We start from the raw sequence: 21,922 nt of genomic DNA, 5'->3' as shown, positions 1-21,922 counted from the left end.
TATCGATTTCTTTCGTGTCTTGCTTACCTCACTTTTTATTCATGCAAACGTCCCGAACGTCGGCTGTTAAGCATCCGGCCAGCCAGAAGTTTCAGGATTCAATCGAACAATTCGACGAGAGGAAATGCTGAGATTTCTTTCGAAAAAAAGTTTGCGAAATTGGTTCGGGCGACGAGATGGCGGACCCGGTATTTGAATTAGGCTGGTTAACGTGACCCTCGACACCCCGAAGGCCTCGAGACGTTTTGAGACTCCCCTCTTGCCGTCGACGTGTCTGGCCCTCGTCTTCGACGCCGTTGGCTGTATGACGTACTAGAAAAACCGACTGGCTGAACGTATCATGGCAAGAATGCCACTAACGCGACGAACTGTCATTAATATCTGCCACCCCCAATGACCTCAACATCCTCCGGTTATCACCGGAATTTAAGGCACGTAGTGATGCCCGTCTTGGTGGCTAAGATATGATGGACGAGGATCCGTTCGTCAGGTGTTGCCAGAGGGAAAAGAGCGGCAACGCGATCTCGATTCTTCAATCTGGAATATCGCGGATATGATGGGTGAGTCGTGAATCTCGACGCCGGTCCCACAAGTACTCAAAATTTCAATCGAATCGCATGAATGTATACAATGTCACGTTTCACGAAAGCCCTACTCTGACTAGAAGCTGGCCGCCATTTAAAGGAGACAGCGTAGGAAGCTCGAAGACGTTCGTGACCGAGGTGGCACGTTTAAAAAGCTTTTCTAAATGGCGCGTGAAAATTTTGTAACGCGGTAGAAGAATGTTGGGAGATTGTTATTTTTTAGTTAAAATGAAGTAACCTCAACCTCATCACTAGAACAATATTTGCAGTGTATAATAAGAAAGCACGACATTTTTTAACACCAATTTTTCATTGATCAAACTATCTTCGAAAGTCTTAATCTCCACATTTCCCAACGTTTCTGCTTACACGCAAAGGGAAATAATAAGAATCGACTTGACGCAAGAAACTTTTTTCACAAAAACTTGGAAAACCTTCGCTGAATAGCGGATTTTTATCTCGGCTAATAGAAAATCGACTTGCAGAATCCACTGTGTCACGTTTAACTTACATGTACGGAAGTGATGAAAAAACTTTTGCAGCTCAGCGACATTTTTGTTTCCAAAAACTATCGGATATCTATGCCGATAATGGGAGCGGTTGGTTCTTTTCTCGATCGCGTTGCACACCGAAGTCTCGACTCTTAACCCATTGCGAAATGTTCCTATAAAAAAAGCAACGCGTATGCCCAGGTTTTTGTCAGAGCACTTTAGCCTCAACTCTCAACGATCACAATTGATTCTTGCTCCTTTGTGCGACGGTCGCTTTTCGCTTTTAATCGTCGTTATCGCGTGAGTATTTCCATCCACTGAGCCACTTCGATGAATGCTGCTTTCTTGCTCGTTTTTTCCTCCGAAGTCTGCCGACGGTCGGTGAACCTCGCAATCGCGATTTCCGCGAAACTGCGGGCAACGAGATGTGGCAACTTTACGTAGTGGAATGGCTACGATTTTTGCGGAAAATTGACCCGACAATATTCCTCGAGTTAGTATCAAGCTTTATTTATTCCGCGAGTCCTTTTTCCGCTCGGTTGCACGAGGTGGGTTCATGTTGCAAATTTGATTTGAATTTGCACAACAGCGAGAGACATACTGTAATGCTGTACGTTTTATCCACCCTCGGTAATATTTTCATGTAATAAAGGCTAGTTCCACCTCACAAATTAGCCCGGTTGTTTGTTTGACGTATACAAAGTTGGGTTGCTGGTTGGAAAAGGTTTTCATGGTCCCTGAAGGGTCTGTGAAACCACTGACAGTCTTTTGTGGCCCATTACGACCTTTCCTCGAACGCGGAGAGTGCACGTGAAGAGAAATGGGGAAATGAAACATTTTTAAGACGACCAGTTTTTTAATTCCAAACTGCAAAGTGCACATTCGCCATTTATCAAAGTACCACATCTGAAGTGATTTGAACGAGAAATGTCGATCGATTGAAACATTCTACGGAAGAGCTGCGAAATAGAAAACCCGGTGAAATCACAGGATGAGAAAATTATGCAGTTCCGTGTTATTATTGTTCGAGGAAAATTACAAGAGGTGAATATTTTCCGGTTTTCAAATTTGCAACGGGACGTGAATACGAACATTTGCATAAGCATGTCTGTTATACGTACATACCTATAACTGTACCTATGTTCTACATATGCAATTCTCGCCTCGAGCGGAAAAAAAATAATCAGCAAACCGAGATCGTAGAACGAACGAACAAATGAGAAAACGAACATACGGCTGCGGAAATAAAATAATGGTTTTTATTTGAAACTCGGGGCAAAATGTTGGGGCGAATACAACGCAGAGAAAGCTTCAGTTCTCTACGGGTCAGGCGTTTTGCCAAAATTCGTTTGAACGTCCAGTTTAGTAACGAGGTGAGAAATTGTAGGTACGCTTTCCAATTTCGCCTAGCGTGTGAACGGGAAAGCGGTTTCGATCCAAACGCGTCATCACGACTCCAATGCAAAATTCGGGTCTTCGATTATATTTCTGGATTCTATTTTTCTTACTTTTCTCCCGACGAAATTTCTCCACTTATATTTCCATCACGCATTTGCGTTTACGGATTCTCGAACAGTGTTCGAAAAATTACGGGGAATATTTGTATTCACAAAGCCACTATCAATCATTTAGCGGAAAGTTACTTCGGCAAGCCGAAGTGGGTACGTGGATACAAAAGGCCTCCCCGTGGAATCGTGACTGTATTGCAAACAGCGAAAGCTCGCCTTCAACTCGCCCCAGTCAGAGATTACAATTTAGAGTGAACCGAGCCTTGCGCGTAAAGGAAATCAAGATGTAGAGAGAGATTTGATGTTCCGAGCCTTGCGCAGATCCGGAAACACATTTTTGGCTCAAGTATACCAAAAGCTTGTAAGCTCTCGCCGTTTCAGCTGCCAAATAAAGTACACTGCCCGCTTGAACTGCAGAAAATGCCCGATTAAAATTCACTTTACGTATAATTTTCTCCATCTGCAGATCCCGGAATTCTCTCAAATCTCGCCTTCCATTACATCCGATAAAACATTCGCATTTCACCCTCGGTCGTCACCCCCCCTCGAAACTGAGTACAACGCGTAATTCAATTCCATCACGAGACACGTGGCGCATACTCGACCAGCCAGCCTCGTCCGGAAAAGTTACACCCTCAAAAAAGGGGTTGCAGAGGCTCGGTGGTTTCCTTTGTGGCGGAGCGTAGGGAGCTTTTAACCGGCCAAACTCAAGCTTGCGAAATCGAGTTTGGAGTACGACGGGTCTGAGTGCGATTATTCCGACACCGGATATTCCGAGCTCAGAGTGCAGAGACTCGTGCTCGCAGATTTCTGGGCGGCAGGTACATACCTGTTGATTCCCTCGGAGCCGGAAGCACATCTACGGGATCTGCAGCCGCCTCCGAGAGTCAACTCGCAATTTCCAAATCGCCAAATCGAACCAGCGACGATCCAACTTGTGCCAAATTCTGTTTCAGTGCGACCCGGGCGTCGGAGTCGACCGTTTCTTCCACGCTCTCTACTCCAGGCGAGACGCCCTGATGCCTCTTCTCCTGGGCACAGCGTGCTCCGAGGTGACTGAAACCCTGGCAAAGATCGTCCCCTACTGGAGCATTGCCCAAGTCTCCTTCGGGTCTACGGCTCCGGCGCTGTCCGACGCCACAGAGTTTCCACTTTTCCGTCGCACCGTCGCACCAGACTCGAGTCACAACCCTGCCAGGATCGCCCTGATCAAGCACCTCGGCTGGGACACGGTCACGGCGCTATCGCAGAACGGGGACATGTACTCCCTGGTGGGTGAGCCCAGTTTTCTTACCAGATTATACCCGACGCCGATTTTTTACCCGAATGCGAAGAACTGCCTGACCGCTGAGAAATATGTGACATTTTTTTATACGTGTGTAGAATTCTCTATGTCAAAGGTGAAAATTAATGAAAGTCAAGGTTTTACGTTTCGGCCCTGAGGGGGGTCCTGATACGCAGAAAAATTTAATTATACTTATGCAACCTCGTATCAGACGAGACTTTCTACATGAAAGAAAGTCAAAAAAAAAAACCCGCAACAGCGGTGAAAATTAAGTTAATAATCCACAGACCAGATAATATCCATTACACATCCATCAACCCTAATGGTAATTCACTTATCATCCAAGTCAACGGGAAGTTTTTATATTTAATCGAATTTTTCTGTGGATCAGGGCCCCCTTCAGAACCGAAGCGTCAAATCTTGACTCCCATTCACTTTGACCTTCGATATCGAGAATTCTATACATATTAAGATAAGATCGAAAAATCATTGAAAATTTGTCATGCAGTAACTATACAATTATAGTAAAACGCGTGTCGTTGCAATTGTTAAAATTGTGGGAAAGTGTGGTAGAAGTCACTGTTCAGTGGGATCATAGTTGTCGATATCACATTTTCTGCTCACTAAATGCGGCATGAAATCTGTACGTTTAGTTAACCCGTGACGTCTATTTATCGCTCCACCAACATCCGATTAGGTACACTAAATAGAGAATAGCCGGGGACTGTACAGTAACTACATATAACTAGAAATTTCTCTGGGTCAGCTACGGTTTATAAAACCAAATTATGCAAAACCATCGAAGGCGAGCGTTCGTTGTGAAACGACAGCAATCCGGAAGATCTATAGTTTAATCCGTGTTACAGGCTCAGGCTCGCTTCTTCGCGTAATCCGAGAAGCCGCCATTCGGAATCTCCTGAGCATTGGACTTTGAAAATGGGAACATTTCGACTCGGGCTGTTAGCGTTTTCGAGATTAAATTAATACCGCCTATCGGCAGAATTTCTCCGAGATTTCGTGCTAATCGAACACCCGGATCAAAAACTTTGCTCATCACAAGTTACGGAGTTGTCCAGAGTGACGGTATACTCCGAGGAATTTCCGTTATCAACTTTCACATTTTCGAGTTACATCTCTGGACGGACGATCGAGAGCCGGTCCTAAAATCGGATGACCGATCGGTCAAAGTCTCATCTTGGCGGGATATTCGATAGATTTTTCATACCCCGGGAAGGCTCATCCGCGGCTCTAGCGGTAAAAGGTCAACACGTATCGAACGCTGCTCCTCGATCAATAAAAGAAATTCGGAACGCCTCGGAGAGACAATATATATTCATTCGCAGATATACCTAAGCGTGAAAAAGAATTGGCGAGAAAACACGCGATATTGTTTCGGGGTGATCGACGCCGCGTTATAGTATGAACTGAATCCTGTAACATTACCTGATGAGAAGCGGCCAACGTACGCGGAACAAGCGTCAAGCACTAAAAGCTCTCAGCCCGGAACGATTTTGGCCCGCGTTAGGCCGACCTTCTCTCGCTTCTCGGCAGGGGAGAGAATGTCTCGCCTTTCTTTGCGGGGGTGGAAAAAATATGTTGATGTACATGTTTCACGTTTCAGGCGGTAAATGACTTGGTCACGGAGCTGGAACAAGCTAACATCACGTGTACCGCCACCATCACGTTTGCAGCGAACGACTACAAAGAGCAGCTGCGCACTTTAAAGGTGAGCCTGACTTTGTTTCTTACGACGGTTTTGTCCCGGGGAAGAGATTGCCCGTTTATATTGTTCTAGAATTAAGGGATTTTCGCCTAAGGTGCTTTCAGTTTAATTTCAAAACTCGTTCGCACTTTAATCACGGTTATTCGTACAGAGAATAAAACACCGCCGGCTGAAATGGGTTAATTTGAAAAAAACGGAAAACACGCAAAGAGTCAAATTTTCGAGGCTTCGGTCGTTTCCGGGACAACGAAGATTTCATTTCTGGGCCCGTCTTCCCCGCGGTAGTCGACTTATTGTTATTCGGTTCTTCCGCGTCTTGCCTCCAAATTTACAAGAGAAGAACCGAAGGAGACTCGGATTATTTCGTTGTAGGAACGAGAAGCTCCAACATCACAGGGAGTAAAAGTTCCTCGGCTGATGTGTACGAAGTTTTGAACTATGTAACATGTCGAGGGGATTAAAAATTGTACATATAAGGAATGTTTGCTCTCTTGGATGTTATATGCGGACGAATCTCCCTCAGGATGCTGAAAGTGAAGAGCTGAAATGCGAGGGGCCAAGTTTTATGCATTACGAACGTTTAATACCCCGTGGGACCCTTGAACAAGAGACTGATAATTTATTTGCCCAATTTGAATCGTACCGTCTTCTTGCACAGTCCCCATAGGCATGGGAACAAGCAGACCTCGAATATGACCTTTGAATGTCGTCGGGACAGGATGATTCATAACCATCGTCTTTGGCTTGATCTCGCATCTGGACGAAGACCCCCATTCCCTAGCCGTGCGAAAACTTTTTTGGGAGCATTTAATTCACCGTCCATTTGTTCAAGATAAACTTGCCGATACGTGCGATTTCGTGTTACGATTCTCAGGCCGCTCGCGACAGGCAGCCTCGTGAGATAGTGTGATTAATTAATCGACTGGCCAATTCATCATTCGCAGTATCAAGTAAGAGAACCGGCTAAGGAATTCTGAATAGATAAAAAACAAGCCGACTTCGAACTTCCCATTTTCTCACTGCAGGTTCCAAATTCACAGAAAAAATAAGATACTAATATCCGAATCGCATTTCGAACTGCAAATTGAGATTCGTGATTAACGATTTAGAAGCTTAATTACAGGAAAATGTCGGCTTTTTTAAAAATTTCAACCACTATAGTGGATCCACCATTACAAATTTTGTAATTCCTGCCTTGGATTCTTTTTCGGTGACGCAAAGTGCTGCTTCCTATCAATTTTTACTAAAATCCGAATATTTGAAAAATTTTCTTTCACCAAATTCGATTTGCCATTCTGGATTTGGCAGATCTGACTTCAGAATCGTAAACAGGAGCCCAAAAACTATTATATTACGGTACCAGTTTACATTCGAATCCATTCATTCGGTCTCAAGATATCATCATATTTATTTAATTTTTAAAAATTTTTTTATTTAGAAAATTCAAAATGTACCCAACCGATCAAAGTCAAAATCTAATCAGTTCTAAGTTTGGAAAAGCTGCCTTGGTTGAGACCAAAATTATTGAAATCCGATAACTCGTTCTCGAAATATCATCGGACAAAAGATTGATCGCATAGGTATTTAAATACACACACAATCGCCCATCTGAAAATGATTGGAGGTGATTATCTATACTTCAAAACGTGTAGATCTAGTAAAACCTCAACTTTTCATTTCCTGGGTGATTATAATAACCTCCGTTTTTTCTCTAAAAACAGGGAAACGGGTAGTTGAAAAAAAAAACAGCGAACGCATCGGTCAACTCATAATTAAAAAGCCTTTTTTCATTGGATTGCAGGAACTGGACACAAGGATAATCATCGCAAGCTTCTCCCCGGTCTTGGCACCCCGAGTTTTCTGCGAGGTAAGCAAAGACGGAACTCAGAATATAACAAAACCCTCAACCCTTAATAACTCGGACTCTCCTAATGGAAAGACTACCAAATAAACTTAAGAAGAAACAAAAACGTACACTTGACCCGGGAATCTCGGTGCAGGGGATTAAAGAAGAGCTACCGTCGACTCGCAATTAGCCTCCTGGCCGAGACATCGAGGGATCGAGAATTCAAAAAGACCCGGATCGAAAGAACGAACCTGTAAAGATCGCTGATCCCGAGGGAGTCTTCTCCAGTTGTTGCCGAGACGCCGAGCTTTCAGTTCCTATTAATCTTTCAGATTCAAAGTCCGAGTGAAGTTCAGTCTGCAGCCCGATGTGCAGGGTTGGGGGTCGGGCTTTTGAAAGAAGGGATTTTCGAGAGCCTCTCAGAGCCTCTTAAATGAATTTAAAACGCCGTGGCTGCAGCGCTCAAAACCACGTCCATTTCCTCTTCGCTTCGCCACGTGGCGGTAATATTTCATCTTCACCGGTGCAAATTATGCTACGTCGACACGTTTTCAAGCGACTTTTACTTTGCTAAGCACGTCGTGTTATTGTGGGCATAATTTATGTATCGCCCCGTAAGCACACTTCACCATATACCTGTACGTATAGTCCTCTGTGCGGTAGAGTAAAGTGGCAAACTTTCCTCGGGTGTAATTAATGCTGTGAAAACCGTGGAACCGAAATGCTTGAAACTTATAACCGACTCGCCTGTATTCCCGGTGCGAAGTTCAACTTTATAACGATCGTCGGGCTATTTTTCATTGGAACTGTTCGTAAAGTTGCGCGATTCGAACACGAGTTTCCGGCATTTCCCAAAATCTATCAAAGCCAAATAGCAGGGTTCAATTTTCTTCGACTCGTCGGGAACATCTTCGCGGTCATCTTTGAAATCCTAGTCTTATTTTCACCCTCCTCGAATATTCGTCGACCAATCAAGTCCGCAAGTCCGGTAATGAACGACGTTTAAAAGCCTCGAATCGGGGACGGAATTGTTTCCGAAATCCGGGTCGTCTGCTTTCCGGTAACAGAAGTTTCGCATCCTCTGTATGAAAACCAGTTTCAGGCGAGGAGTTTGACGCTAAGTAAGTCCTGCGGTTCGAACTACACGAAATACCCTGTCGAGGAGTTTCGCCAGGCTTGAATAGCCCTGCAGGATATTTTACACTCCGAGTTGTTGCCGACATTCGCTGTACATCATAAGTTCGGTAGTCGGGTGGTTGAAATTCGCATTTAAGGGTGCAAAAAGGTGCCGAAAATCTGTTGCGATGTTTTTCGCGAGTTCGATCAACTCGGCTCAAAATTTTCCCGTTTGCACGCGCGCCGTGAAAAAGTCCGACGAACAAAAGCTCCCGAGAAACATCTGCTGCGGTTTAGACGCCTCGAGGCTTTCTGCGTTCTTCAGATCTTCACCCGACCCCAGAGCTTTTGCTGAGAATTCGCGAGACACGGGAGGGTCCTTTTCGATTGACAGATTTAAGTGTATTTCTCTGGGAAAAACGATCTTGTTTTTTACTCCTACTTGCAGTCTTCGTAATCGCGTCGTCTGTTACTTCAACGCTTGTACGAAAATAAATGGACATCGACTTCGTTGATCGCTTGAATATGGAACAGCTATTTCCACTACTTTGCGGTTTAAGAGTCGCTGTCCCTGGCAGTGATCAGTTGAACGGTTCCTTCGCCACGAAAAACAATTCGGTTTCCATTCTTCCTTTGCTATCGTTATTCTTCAGACCCTTGGCAGTCGAAAATAGGCGCTGTTACGCGTAGTAAAATCGGGGTGCGAATCTGCCGAGCAGAAAATTCGGAAAGAAATATTCTACACCATTGCAATAACTCTCTAGGTTGTTTATGTCTGTCCTTCAGACTTGTTCGTAGGTAGAATATTTTTAACAGATAGTTAAAACGTTCCGCAAAATTCGTACTCGCCTGAAAACCAACGATTCAATTTCAACGTCCGAATTAGAGTACTTTCCAAAAAACCAACAGGGAAAACGCAGTTATTTTAATTTTCATGCCGTTGCCTTTCACATCGCAACGCAAACAAATTCCCTGCACGGGATATTAGTATCGATTGATTTTCTTCTAACATTTTTATTCCCTCTCTTCTCTCTCGTTCAAACAATATTTTCTGTTTACCGAGTTCCCGTCCCGGAGAAGAAAGAAAAAAACGAATGAAAACAAAAAGTGCGAGAAATGAACCTCGGCCGGATTCGTAAGGAGATTTTATTACTTCGCGGGAAAGTTTCATAACATTTGTTGCAAAGTGATAATATAACTGTGTTATGTTTAACTTGCGTAAATAGAATATTGTTTTTCCCTGATTGTGAGCGAGATTTTTTTTCAACCATATAAAATTCGAGTTTATCGTTAAGGAGAAAAAAATTCCTGTCACCAAATTCAACCGACGCAACAACGCTTTCGCCTCTAGTATATTCTTCGCTGAAAGTATTTCCCTTTGAAGGTACGTTCCTTATAATTACATAACCGGGATGGTTCTAGTCGACGCTCGGTATAATATCAGCTTTTCAACGGCTCTGATGAGATTTCGTAATTAGTCGAGAGAACCTCGGTGAAGGAGGTGGGCGATATCTAACAGGAGGTGACGTCACTGGAGTTTGAGTCAATTTATCGCTGGGACAATAATTGTTTGATAATTGCATCGTGATGGCTGCAGATCGGATCTTTTTTGACGCGGCGTTCCTCCGCCAAACGCTTTCTTAACCGGTTGTTTACTCGAAGTCTCGAACCATTTTTTTACATGGCACAAAGGCTGCCTCCTTGGGCAGAGAAATACGAAACTCGCACTCCTAATTGCCTTTATTACCTTTATGCCCTCAGCCGCTGCTCTTATGCTGCGAAAACCGCCCGCGGTTATGTTCATTAACTTGCTTGTTCGAAATATATGAGCGCATGGGCTGCCGTTATTATACGAGGGACCAGCCAGGTTCGATATTGCTCGAGGCGAACCATCGTCGCGAAATCTCGGCGTTTAGAGAGGTGAGAACGCCCTCCGAAAGTAGACCCTTTTTTCGTCTTCACTTGTCACCGACTCTTGAGGAAATTTTCCATCGTTTTTTTCGATTTCAATGTAACAATTTTAACGTCCTACGGAGATTCAAAGAATTCTGAAACCTTCGTAAACAAATTTGTTGAAAAATTTATTCCCCTTACTCGATCTCGGCAAAGAATTTCCCTGAGATTTTATTCTAATCATCAATTTTGTCGATGCGAATGGTTGTTATTCGGAGCTGCAGCTTGAAACACGTTTATGCATTCTTATCGAGGTTTCCCAGACAAAGGAATATCGATCTTTCGATATTGTCGTTCGGTCTGGAGAATTCAAGATACGGGCGATGAAAACTAAAGTTGTGTTAGTGTAACTCCCCTTGAAGCAAGTCTAGGTATTTCGATGTGAAAAAATATAGTGTGTAAATACTGATAATAATATTCCGGTATTTACGTTGAATATTCCAGAGATATTTGCGAGGTTGATTCGTTTCGCGGTTTCACTGACTTCGCCAATTTTCTCGTTTCATTGAATTCTGATGAATGAATCGAATATCGCTTCATTGGAATTCTAATTTATGCCGCTTCAGTCGGGTTAAAAACGCTGCCAAATCGAATAAGCTTAGCCCGACTTTCTACCGCGTTATAACGCCCCAATTTCGCCGTCGATCTTATCTCGAGCAGGAATTTCTCTTTCAATAAATGAAGACTGATTTTCAATTGTACATATGTATATACATATATATATATATATATATATATTATATTTCCATATCTTCATAAACACTCGGATGCTATACGCGTAGTTAATTTCCTCGTAGCAGACTCATAGAACAAGCGTATTCATGGGAAGGTGGAAAAGGAAAATAATTACCTGCCAGGTTCAGTAATCCGAGATAAACTGCAAAAGTGCAAACTCCGCGAGCTACTAAATACGCTCGCCGTTTCTTTGGCCCTGGAAGGCACTCGAACGTTGTGAAAATGGTAAAAATCAAGCGTAAATCCGTTTGGTGGATGGAGTTTCCCGAGCCATTCGATTCCCGGAAGCCAACTCTTCTTACTGTGCAACTGAATAAGTGCCATCCACCAGATCCACCCACGATTCGGCATTTACGAAACTCAATGCTCTTCGCAACACGGAAGAATACGGGCTGATATTTGAGGATTGTCATTTCGTAACATTGGCGGAGGAATTTTTTTTCTTCAGGATTTCATTTTTACCGGGGATAATCATATATGATTGAACGCTTTTCTTTCGCGTTGGATTTTTCGCTGCTTTTCTTTCCCTGTTACACTTACATTTTTAGCGGATTTTTTCCTCGGTTTTAATTACTCCTCTATCAAAAGCTATACATCACATTTCATAGGAATTTTATACCAGCCTCAACGTACGCTGTCAGGATTATTTGTAACCATGATTACTCCAAGCTAATAATTACTCCACGTGATTAGAATGTTTCACTGTCATTTTATAGCAATATATACGTAACTAGCTTGAAAATATAAAATGGCTTATAAATTCGCGTAGCCTCAATGCGGTTCTTTCATGTCTTTTCACCCCACGAAGCACAGGCGTGAAGGCCAGACGTGATTGGTTTGGAAAATGATGTACACACATATCGGAGATTCGGTGCCGCACGAATACCGCCTGCATATAATCCCTGCAGCTTCGAAATTGTGAAATATTTTTTATCGCCATTTCAAATGAAACGAAGTGGGCGACGTGAACGTGAAACCGTATATCAATGTTTATTTAACGCGTTGGTTTTTCAATTGGTCGCAGCCGCGTTGATAGCGAGTACGTGATACATACGGTATGCAAATATAATCATTTTAAAAACCTCCGGGTGTCACCGAACCAACGAATGCACTCCGACGTACATTCATCGTGCTGTAGACGATACACTTTTCGCGAGATTCTAACCCACGCGAGAGTCTAGCTTTAAATTCAAGCTGTTCCTTTGAATAGATCCGCGATTTCTCGCTTTATATTACACATACACGTTTGTCGTATCCTTCGTTCAGGATAATATTTACAAAAGATGGTGCAGGATATGGAAACGTGAGATGCGTAAGTCGGATATGTTAAGTATGTGTATTATACACCGTAAGCGGCACCGTGTGTAATTTTCAGTCATTTGGAACGCCTCGCGCACTTTGAATTTTTACGGTAAAAAACTAGGTATGCAACATGTCTCGAAGACATGCCCGGTTTCAGTTCAAATTCAAAAATGCAGCTCGGAATACTTTGCCTGCAGCTATTGCAAAGTATAATATGCTACGGTAAAATAAGAACATTGTTGGTCAAGGTTAACAAGTGATTTACTCTCACTGATCTTCGAAAATCATTTTTTATAATAAAATTCAAGGTTCGACACTGGTCCAAATTATCCACAAGACTTTCTCGAGAGCCTCGAAATTGCGTTAGGATTCCCTATATTACTTTCAATTAATTTAACTGTAAAAATTTTTCAGTCAGGTTTCAAAAACGTTATAATCGGACCAAAAACGTCAAGGATTAATCATTTTCAAGGTTCTAATTATAAAATCCTTCCTAAAACTGTTCGTATCTTGGCTCGTGTAATTCTCATTTTCTCAGATCAATCATCAAATCACACGGTAAGAACATCGTGTTAAATTCGTGTTCACGATCCTTTAAACATTTTTTCTCCTTCTTCTCAAACTCTTGATTCTTACTACAATTATTTCGATACCCCCATAAAAGCCCCAAAAAAATCGAAATACATCCTTCGGGAAATCCTGACGATTTTCAGGCACACGACCTCGTTCCTCATCCTACCACCGGTGCAACAAAACTTCTCTTAACTCGTCTCGTTTCAGGCCTGGAAGCTGGGGATGCACGGTGGCGACTACGCCTGGATTCTTCCAGGGGATGCCGTCGACCTTTCCGGGGTGACAGGAGAATGGTGGCACACAAGACCCGAGGACTGTTCGTCCTCCGAGTTGGCCTCGACCTTGGACGGCCTCGTCATCGTCAAGAGCCACACGGTGGTCTTGGGTCCACGTAAGAGCGACGCCGGCTGGGTAAGGGACCCAATTTGTTTTATATTATTTCCGGGAGATCTCCCGGGGCCAGAAACAGCGGGTGTCTGAATCTCCGGAAAGATCTACGGACGGGTTACCAGCCACTTCGGAGTCTGATTGGCGGGGAATTTAAGCTGAACGAGAAGAGTAAAAAGGCGATCTGTAATTGCGAGATCTATGGGGAGGCGCAGCTGCTAACTGAACCCAACTACCCTCGGATAATTCACGAACTGACAGCGAGCCCGGTTCGGTTCATTTTTTCTAGCACACCGTTCTGCGGTGCTTTATTATTCCGAGATGGGGGAGGTGGTGTCATTAATTGTTACACCTTGCAGCGGTCGATAACGTCGACTGCCTGATTACCGACCTTTGAACCTCAGTGCTCCGAGAAAAGGCCCAACTTTGACGATTTATTTTAGGAGTATGGAAAAAGAAATAGGATTTATTTTCATAGGGTCCGTTTAACACGTATTGAAGTGTGAAAAAAAACGTCAACGTCATTGGCGGCGACAGAGCCAATCTTTGAAATCGCCTTTTTTTCAATTCCTTTACGGGAGGACGGATTTCTCGTAAGGTATAAGACCTGGCACAAAAACCCAACAAATTTTCGATTCTATATATTATTGCCTATGGAGGTACGGAGGGATTGGTTCGTTTTTTTTTTTTTTTTTTCTTTCTATCAAATTTTGCAGAAATGGTTCACTTTTGAAAAAATGAGTCGATTTTTTGCCAAAAAATAAGCAGTAAATTGTTTATAAGAAGAAAAAAGTTCACATTATATAAATAAACGGGGAGGCACTTTCATGGAGAATGTAGTTTTGAAGCCACTGTCGAAATTTCAAATCGATCCGTGCAACGGTGTTCAAGTATTCCGTCCTCCTAGTTTGAAAAAAGTGGTTTCGAGAAAAATACGTTTCAAGTTTTACGAGCACTCGGCGCGCGCTCCGAGGTACTGTGGCAATATCGAGAATTGAACCTTTTAACATAAAATTTTCACTATAGAACCAACTGGATATTGTCTTTATGACCCTAAAATATTGTTTAAGCCAACAAAAAAAAAAAAAAAAAAAACATAGAACTTTCCAAAATTTTAGAGCGATGTTACCCCTTAATCTCGAACACGGCTTACTAATTCGACTTGTCGTTGAACCTCGATGATCGAAGGGTCCTGCGAGCCGAACCGAGTCTCGAATCTGATCGGATAACATCCGAAGCTCCCGACACGAAGCTTTTCAAGAATTCATCACGTTCAGTCGATGATAATACCCGGGCTTCTGGGTTTCTCGACTATTATTCAGGAGTGGACGAGTCGTGTTGCCTCAAAAATTTCGGGATGCGACGTTGGTGAATTTCTTTTTAAACGATCAAGAATTCTCGGCTATATTTTCCACCCTGCGGTACCGTCCGCAGTTTTAATCACATCCCGTGTTTGTTTCCGTGAAATTCATCAGCAGCGGTTGTGCGGAAACTTTTAACGGGAACACAATGAATGACAAATTAGCACGGTGGCTGCTCGTCGATGGTTACTATCTAATTTTAATTATTTAATCAACTTGAACAAACGTTTGCCTCCAACTACCACACGTTGGTTAAAAATTTGTCTCAATCCTACGGTTACACGGCCGCGTTTGTTAACGTACACAGGTAGGTGAAACAAAAGTAGTCTGAAATCGATACTCGAGAGTTGAATTATTCACCGATACGCGATACCACTGACTAATGAAAACTCGATTCCGTCGTGGCTGCGGCGAAACCACAATTTGTACGTTTTAACTTCAGGTGCAAATTCGGGGGTACAATTTTTTCGCTCTGGAAATTTTATCGGAAATAGGGTCCTGCGATTACGCGGTCGGCTGCCTTTCCAGGATAATCTATCGAAAATGAATACAGAATCGGTCTTACGCACGAGTGACTCTGCGACTTTAACATAAGAATTTTCATACCATTTTCAAGACAATCAAAGGCACGACGAGCGAGGAATTATTTTATCTATACGCAGACGGGTGAGCTGTGTTAAAATCAGATTTTAACACACGTGCGTGTAAACATAAATTTAACGTTTCATTATCGAGATCGGATTTTTTGGTCTTCAGAAAAATCTTCGATGTTAAATTTAGAAAATTTCATCGCGTCTGAGGGTAACGTGAATATTAAACGATGGGAATAATTATCTCGTGTAGACTAATAACAGTTGGACAATTATTATTGCTGCTTACAAAGGCAGGTGGTTAATTATAAGACTAACTGCCGTGAACGATCCGCCTGAATCTGTTTAAACATTGCTTTTATACGTGCCTAGTTGTATGAGAGATAGCTTTATTGGAATTAGTGACCTTGGAGATGAAACAATTCACCCCTCGAATCGACTACGCTTAATGAATTGGGAATCGTGCAAGGGTGGCAGACACGACTGTGCATTTGACTGAATGTTTGGCGAACTATGATACATGCATATGTGTAATCAGTGATAACTGCAGAATTAATACGCGATACACGAATCTATTCTGAATCCAGTAATTACTCAATTGGCGTATAAAACCGTTATGCAGCATCGGAGAGTGAATTGCGAGTGCGGAAAGTGCGAACGCGTGTATTTTATCCCTCGCTGTGCAGCTGGAAATTAAAACTGTGCAGTTACGTTTTCGTCACGCACTGTAAATAATAACGAGCTGGCAGAGAAAAACAAGAAATTCTGCGTTTTGTTCCAGAGTCGGTGCTAAAAAAATAAACGACGCGTCTCCGCCCGACATATGCCAATATGTACAGGTATGTACATGTTTTGTCTCCGCTCCCCGTATTTCGCGGGGAATTTATCGTTGGTAGTTGCAGCTGTGACGGTGGCTGTTTCTATTCCATTTTCCCTCCTGTTCCACTATGCCGTTCGTTATCGCGATTTCGCTGGAAAATCGAATTCACATGATTTTTATTCAGGAATATCGTTTTTCTAACCGGTCTTTGATGTGTTTCGAAAAATCCGCTCTGAGAGACAATTCAAATCAACAGCTGACCGAATGCGAAATCACAAATTCTTTTCGACTTGCAGGCTAAAGCTTATAGAGTGTTCGGGATGTATGATTAAAACCGATATCGGTAGCAGCTTGCCAGGCAGAGATCCACGCCCGCTTTTTATACATTCTCCTCACCCTTTTCCTTTTCCTTTTCCTCTTCCTTTTCCTCTTCCTCTTCCTCTACCTCGAATAATAAATCACGCCAAGATCCTCTTCTCCGCACTCACTTCATTCCATTCAACTGACTGCCTGCTATATCGAAAACCAATGCTACCACCGAAGCGTTCGCCGTGTTCTTAACGAGATTTGACCTAAGCTCCTGACGGACTTTCGACGTCTTTGAACTCCGACGTGGGTGAGTTTTCCACACCCTCTCCAATCCTGCTTTCGTTCACGATTCATCTCAACCTCTGTTATTCTTTTGCCCTAAGAATATTCCGTCCCGAAGAATCTCACGAAAAAGCTACAGGTTATGCGGAAACCGTGAAGTGAAGTTTTGCAAATGTTCGTTGAGTTGAACGGCGCAAGTTGACAACCTTAGGGTTTCAATTTTTTTTTTTTTTTTTTCACTCACCTCGATTCGCATTCCCCTTCAAAATGGGTCGAAATACGAGTGCGATATTATAAGACGAAAGGTCTGAAAGTCTGCAAACTTATTTTCAGTAAGCTTCATTCCGGCCGGCATGAGTTCGGAAATTTGTTACGTTGACTGCGCCACCGAGAAGAACCTTGAGAGTTTAACAAATCATTGTCTGCTGGGTTACATTGTTGCCTGTACGGTAATTTGAGATATTGCACGAGTGTGGAATACACGTTGACTCCGATGTTACGGTATTCGTATGGTGCACAAGATAGGTAGCGTACACCTCGTTGCGGTAGCCCCCGATTCCAACTTCGCGTGTTCCAGATAGATACGTTGAAAAGGCGATATATTATTCTCTCCTATCGTCGAAGGTATAATGACTGAGCACACAGAGTCTGCGCGTATATAGACGCAGATCCAAACGCTTGGTAAAGATGGAAGAGCTTCCCCGATACTCGGTTATGGAAAATTGCACCGCCTGATTTGATTCGAAAGAACCAAGCGGAAAAAAATGATCCCCAATTTGTAATATAATTGAGCAGCCTTCGCAGTCTTCTCATTTTTGCTTCATCCCATTGATTAGAAATCGGAGACGTAATTATAACGTGAAACGTGACAGCCAATGGATTGGCAAAATTTGCACTTATTATACGCCGAATTCCGCGCCCTTCTGAAACGTTGATGAAATGCTAAAATTGGGAAATTTTTTTATTACAGTAATTCTCATTGTAACTGCGCAGAGGGCGCATACAGGACAAAAACTTTTTCAGGCATCGCAGTGATCTTCTTACAACTTCGGTTTTCACTTTGGATTAATAAGCTCCTGGAACGTGATTAAAGGGTGGCACAGCTTGGACGGTCTAAAACCATGCCTATTTATAGGATTTTTTTTTTTTTTTGTCAAGAAAGTGAAAACACTTAGAGTAATTTGAGTTTGCGGGATTTATTATTTGTAGTTTTTAGAACATGTTAGAATTTTTTCATTGAAATAAATGACGAAATGGCGGCGTGGCGCATGCAAGTAGCGAACGACTTCGAACTCGAAGGCTTTTGCGGTTGCGCATCTCCTGACATCACTGTCCAATTTATAACAGATAGAAACATTTTTTCGAGTTCAAAACACATTTTCGGGTTCGAGCTCGTAGCCCCAATATTAAAAAAGAAAATTTCAAACATATACGATTATGAACAAAAAGTTTAATTTTTTTACCGTAAGGTTGTTGAAAAAATTATATAAAAAAATTGAAATTCAAAAATCTAGCCACGAGATCAAATCGATAAACAAGTTTTGTCATTCGTTATTTACATGTGCCATGCCGCCATTTTGTAATTAATTTCGATGAAAAAATTCTAAAATATTCTCGAAACTATCAATGATAAATCCCTCAAACTCAAATTACTCCGAGTGTTTTTGAATTCTGGAAAAAAACTTCCAAACATAAGTATGATTTGCCTGCCCCTTAACAAACCGTGTTGTATTTTGATACTTTGTATAGAGTTGCGGGACCGCCGCCTGCAAACGTCAAGCATGTTTCGCTGTTTTGCAGCTTGATAAAGCTCTCTTCGTATTCTATCGCTTTCAGACAACAGCCGAGTTCACCACCGAGCTGGCGGCCAGAGGCGTGACCTTGTCAAGGTACGCCGCGCAGACCTTCGACGCAGTTTGGGCCATGGCCCTCGCCTTGTCCAACGCCGAGAATTACCTTAATCACAGAAACATCAGCATGGCCGAGTACACGCACGGCAGGCGAGACCTTGCGGACCACATTTTGCGCCAGCTCAGCCAGCTTGAATTTATGGGCGTTTCGGTGAGTGAAATGGTATACCGTGCACCAAGGAAGCACACTCGGTCTTTCGAAGCCTAGCGTGAGCTGAAGGCCAAATATTGCGAATACGCGAGGCGTAGAAATACTGTGACTCCATGGTGCACACGATGTTTTACATAACCAAAGCGTGTCACGTGTTTTTGCATGAAATTGAGGTTAGGTTCAAGCGTCGCAGAATCTCAAATGTAAATACGATTTATTGATTCAACCGTTCCAGTTTATTGGAACGATTTCTCGGTGTCAAAAAACCGCAACGTAAAATCTGATTATCGTCCTTATCGAAAAATCGTTCCCAATGTCAGATTCCTCTGCGAATGCGCATGCGCGCAATACGGCCAAGACCACGCTTAACTCCTAGGACGCAGACTCGCAACGCCACCGCCGGCATATTTTGTATTCTTAGGCTTTGTTAGGTTTCGAAGCATGGAGACCAGAGCTAAGGAGTCAAATCTCTATTCGGAACATACAAAAAATTCTCCCTTACAAATTTTTAGATTTCATCCAAAACAGTTTTTAGCATTTTCATGTCGGAATTGTTCTTACTTTTTTTACTTTTTTTACTCTTTTTACATGCCTCGATCTAAATGTATTGCAGAATCACATTACTTTCATGATTTTGTGATCTATTTTTATCGGGGAGAGAAAAAGCAAGGAAAAAAAAACTCCAATTCGAGGGACACAATGGGTGCGACACCCTCCACTATCGGACTTTCCAGATCCGTATCTACGACCGTGCTCTAATCTCCATGTTTCGAAGATTGCCCGAGCCTGTTTCACGGACAGCCGACGGTGGCGCTGCGGGCTGATTCTACATTGCCAACGTAATCGACTCGGCCGAAATATTAAGCGTCCGGGAATTACTATCCCCGTGTGTACATCTAGGCTTGTTTCTGCCACGAAGCTCCGGGGTTTGTCGGCTTCGGCAGCCTCTCCGCAGTCTTAGCAGAGAAAATTGGCACTCAGGCAACCCTTTGCCCGTCGATCGTCTCGTCCCTGCTCCTTCTCCCGCTTTTACTCACCAAGGGAAAAAATCTCAGGTTTAATTTTACCCTGCAAATTGAAGTAGATAATTAGTTGTGGGAGACAGCGAACGAAATTGTCTGAAATGTTTTGTGCAGATGTTGAAGAAATGGGAAAAAAGAGGTGATCAAAAACTGGTGATTCATTTTCGGTCGTAGGTATTATTAAAAATGTATTTTTGTAAGTATTGGTGGTTGTTTATCTAAATCCCTGCAAAAAATTCCCAGATGCAGGTGCCCACAAAAGTTGAACAATTCAGAAAAATCAAATCTCTTGTTGTCGATGTTTTGTTACACATACGTCAGATAATCGATGCTCCAGAATTCCGAAACGTCGGAAAACAAATTTCACTGAACTATTCAGTCCCTTTTTTTCAATTTTTTCATGTAGGTCTGAAAATAAAATCACCGAAAATCTTCGAACGAATACAATTTTCATATAGAAATCAAATGAAATATGATTCGGACTAAAAGTTCGGGTAATGTATACGTGTCTGAAAGTCGAGTTTATTTATTCTTTCATCATTTTGCACAGGTATAACGTATCGATCTCAACGTAAGCTGGGATTTCCCCCAAGCGTTATAATATCCAAGCCATTTCGGAAGGTGGATAAAATCATGTTACGTTTTTTTTTCTCTCTCTCTCTCTTTCTCTACGCCGAAAGAAAGGTAGGAAATTTGAGGGACCAGCTGGGAACGTCAGGACTGTACAAATCACGGCACTCCGAAGCATCAATATCATTTACCATTGACGAAAAAGCAATCACATTAACGCCCTCCAAAGAGGGGAATTTGGTACGATGGTAAAACATTTCGCGGCCGTTATAGCTCGTCTAATGCCTTGAAAGTGTTTGGTAGGTATCCGTCACACTTAGGAACGGTCCAGAGGTCTGACAATGTCACGTTTATGCTGATAGATGCGAAACCGCGCGGAAACGAGAGGGTTCAAGACAAGGTGACTCTGTGGAATCGGCGAGGATGCGGCGAAGGGAAATATGAAGGGTGAAATACGGGGAAAGAGATTGACTCCGGGAGGACAAGGATGGCGAGACAACCCTCCGCGGATTTGGTCGCTGGCTAACGGAGCCAGCTACGCACCATTTGGCACAAAGTGACGAAAACTTTCACCCGAATTCAGGATGGGTCAGCCAAGCCGCCTGAATCGAAAGTTAGGATTGTTGTTAATTGCGCTAATGGCAGTGAACACTAGTGAATCAATTCATCTCTGCAATAGGTAATGTAAATGGTTCTGGACAAGCTAGAATAACACAAGCTATAATTAAATGTCAACAATTTGAGAAAAGTTTCTACAAGTTGAACGTTTTACATGATTAAACACATTGGTGACATTGATACGATTCTAATGTTTCTGGGCTTATTCTACTCAATGGCCAGATTTCCACGTGGATTGTCCGATACAGATTCAAGACATTTTGCATTATTAGAGGTAGTGAGGTTTTAACGGCGAAAATACAGTTGTTGCAGTAATTAACGCACTGACACAAATCTATTTTCATCCTATCTGGATATAATTATAAAATGTAAAAAAAAAATTGCCGATGATTTCTGGAAATCTATAGAGTAAACGAAATAGAATCGAAAACTTTGAAATAGGATGAAAAACACCAGATTTCTATAATTCAGAAGCCTATAATTATTAAAGCTTTTCTCAAACTGTTAACATCTTAGCTTGAATCATTCCGATTTGCTTCTATCCATTCCTGTCGCGAAGCAGGGATGCTTTTTAATTTGTGTTCACTACATCATCGAGGGAAATAACATCACCGGATATGTTCTCTCTGATCCTAACTTTTGATTCGGACAGGCCGATCCATCATTCTTAACTCCGGGACCGAATCGCAGACTGAAATTTAACCATGACGTATGACACGCGAATCGCACATCGTGACCCAGCTCCGGAAGGTGGAAGGAAGAGAACCTTTGTTTGCCGAAGAAGAC

At 42.6% G+C, this 21,922-nt stretch overlaps 1 protein-coding gene across 4 annotated transcripts in view; it reads left to right on the top strand.

The window, feature by feature from the left end:
- LOC124177797 (gamma-aminobutyric acid type B receptor subunit 2) overlaps window positions 1–21,922 on the top strand; it is a 102,695-nt gene that overhangs the window by 59,118 nt on the left and 21,655 nt on the right. For all 4 annotated transcript variants that reach the window (XM_046560613.1, XM_046560611.1, XM_046560614.1 and 1 more), the window contains exons 3-7: window positions 3,540–3,854; window positions 5,490–5,594; window positions 7,393–7,458; window positions 13,324–13,527; window positions 18,702–18,926. In XM_046560613.1, coding sequence (XP_046416569.1) covers window positions 3,540–3,854; window positions 5,490–5,594; window positions 7,393–7,458; window positions 13,324–13,527; window positions 18,702–18,926 — 915 coding nt within the window. The remainder of the gene's footprint in view (window positions 1–3,539; window positions 3,855–5,489; window positions 5,595–7,392; window positions 7,459–13,323; window positions 13,528–18,701; window positions 18,927–21,922) is intronic.

The sequence above is a fragment of the Neodiprion fabricii genome, chromosome 3 (genome assembly GCF_021155785.1).
Source record: "Neodiprion fabricii isolate iyNeoFabr1 chromosome 3, iyNeoFabr1.1, whole genome shotgun sequence".
NCBI lineage: Eukaryota > Metazoa > Arthropoda > Insecta > Hymenoptera > Diprionidae > Neodiprion > Neodiprion fabricii.
This window is presented reverse-complemented; position numbering and strand designations above follow the sequence as displayed.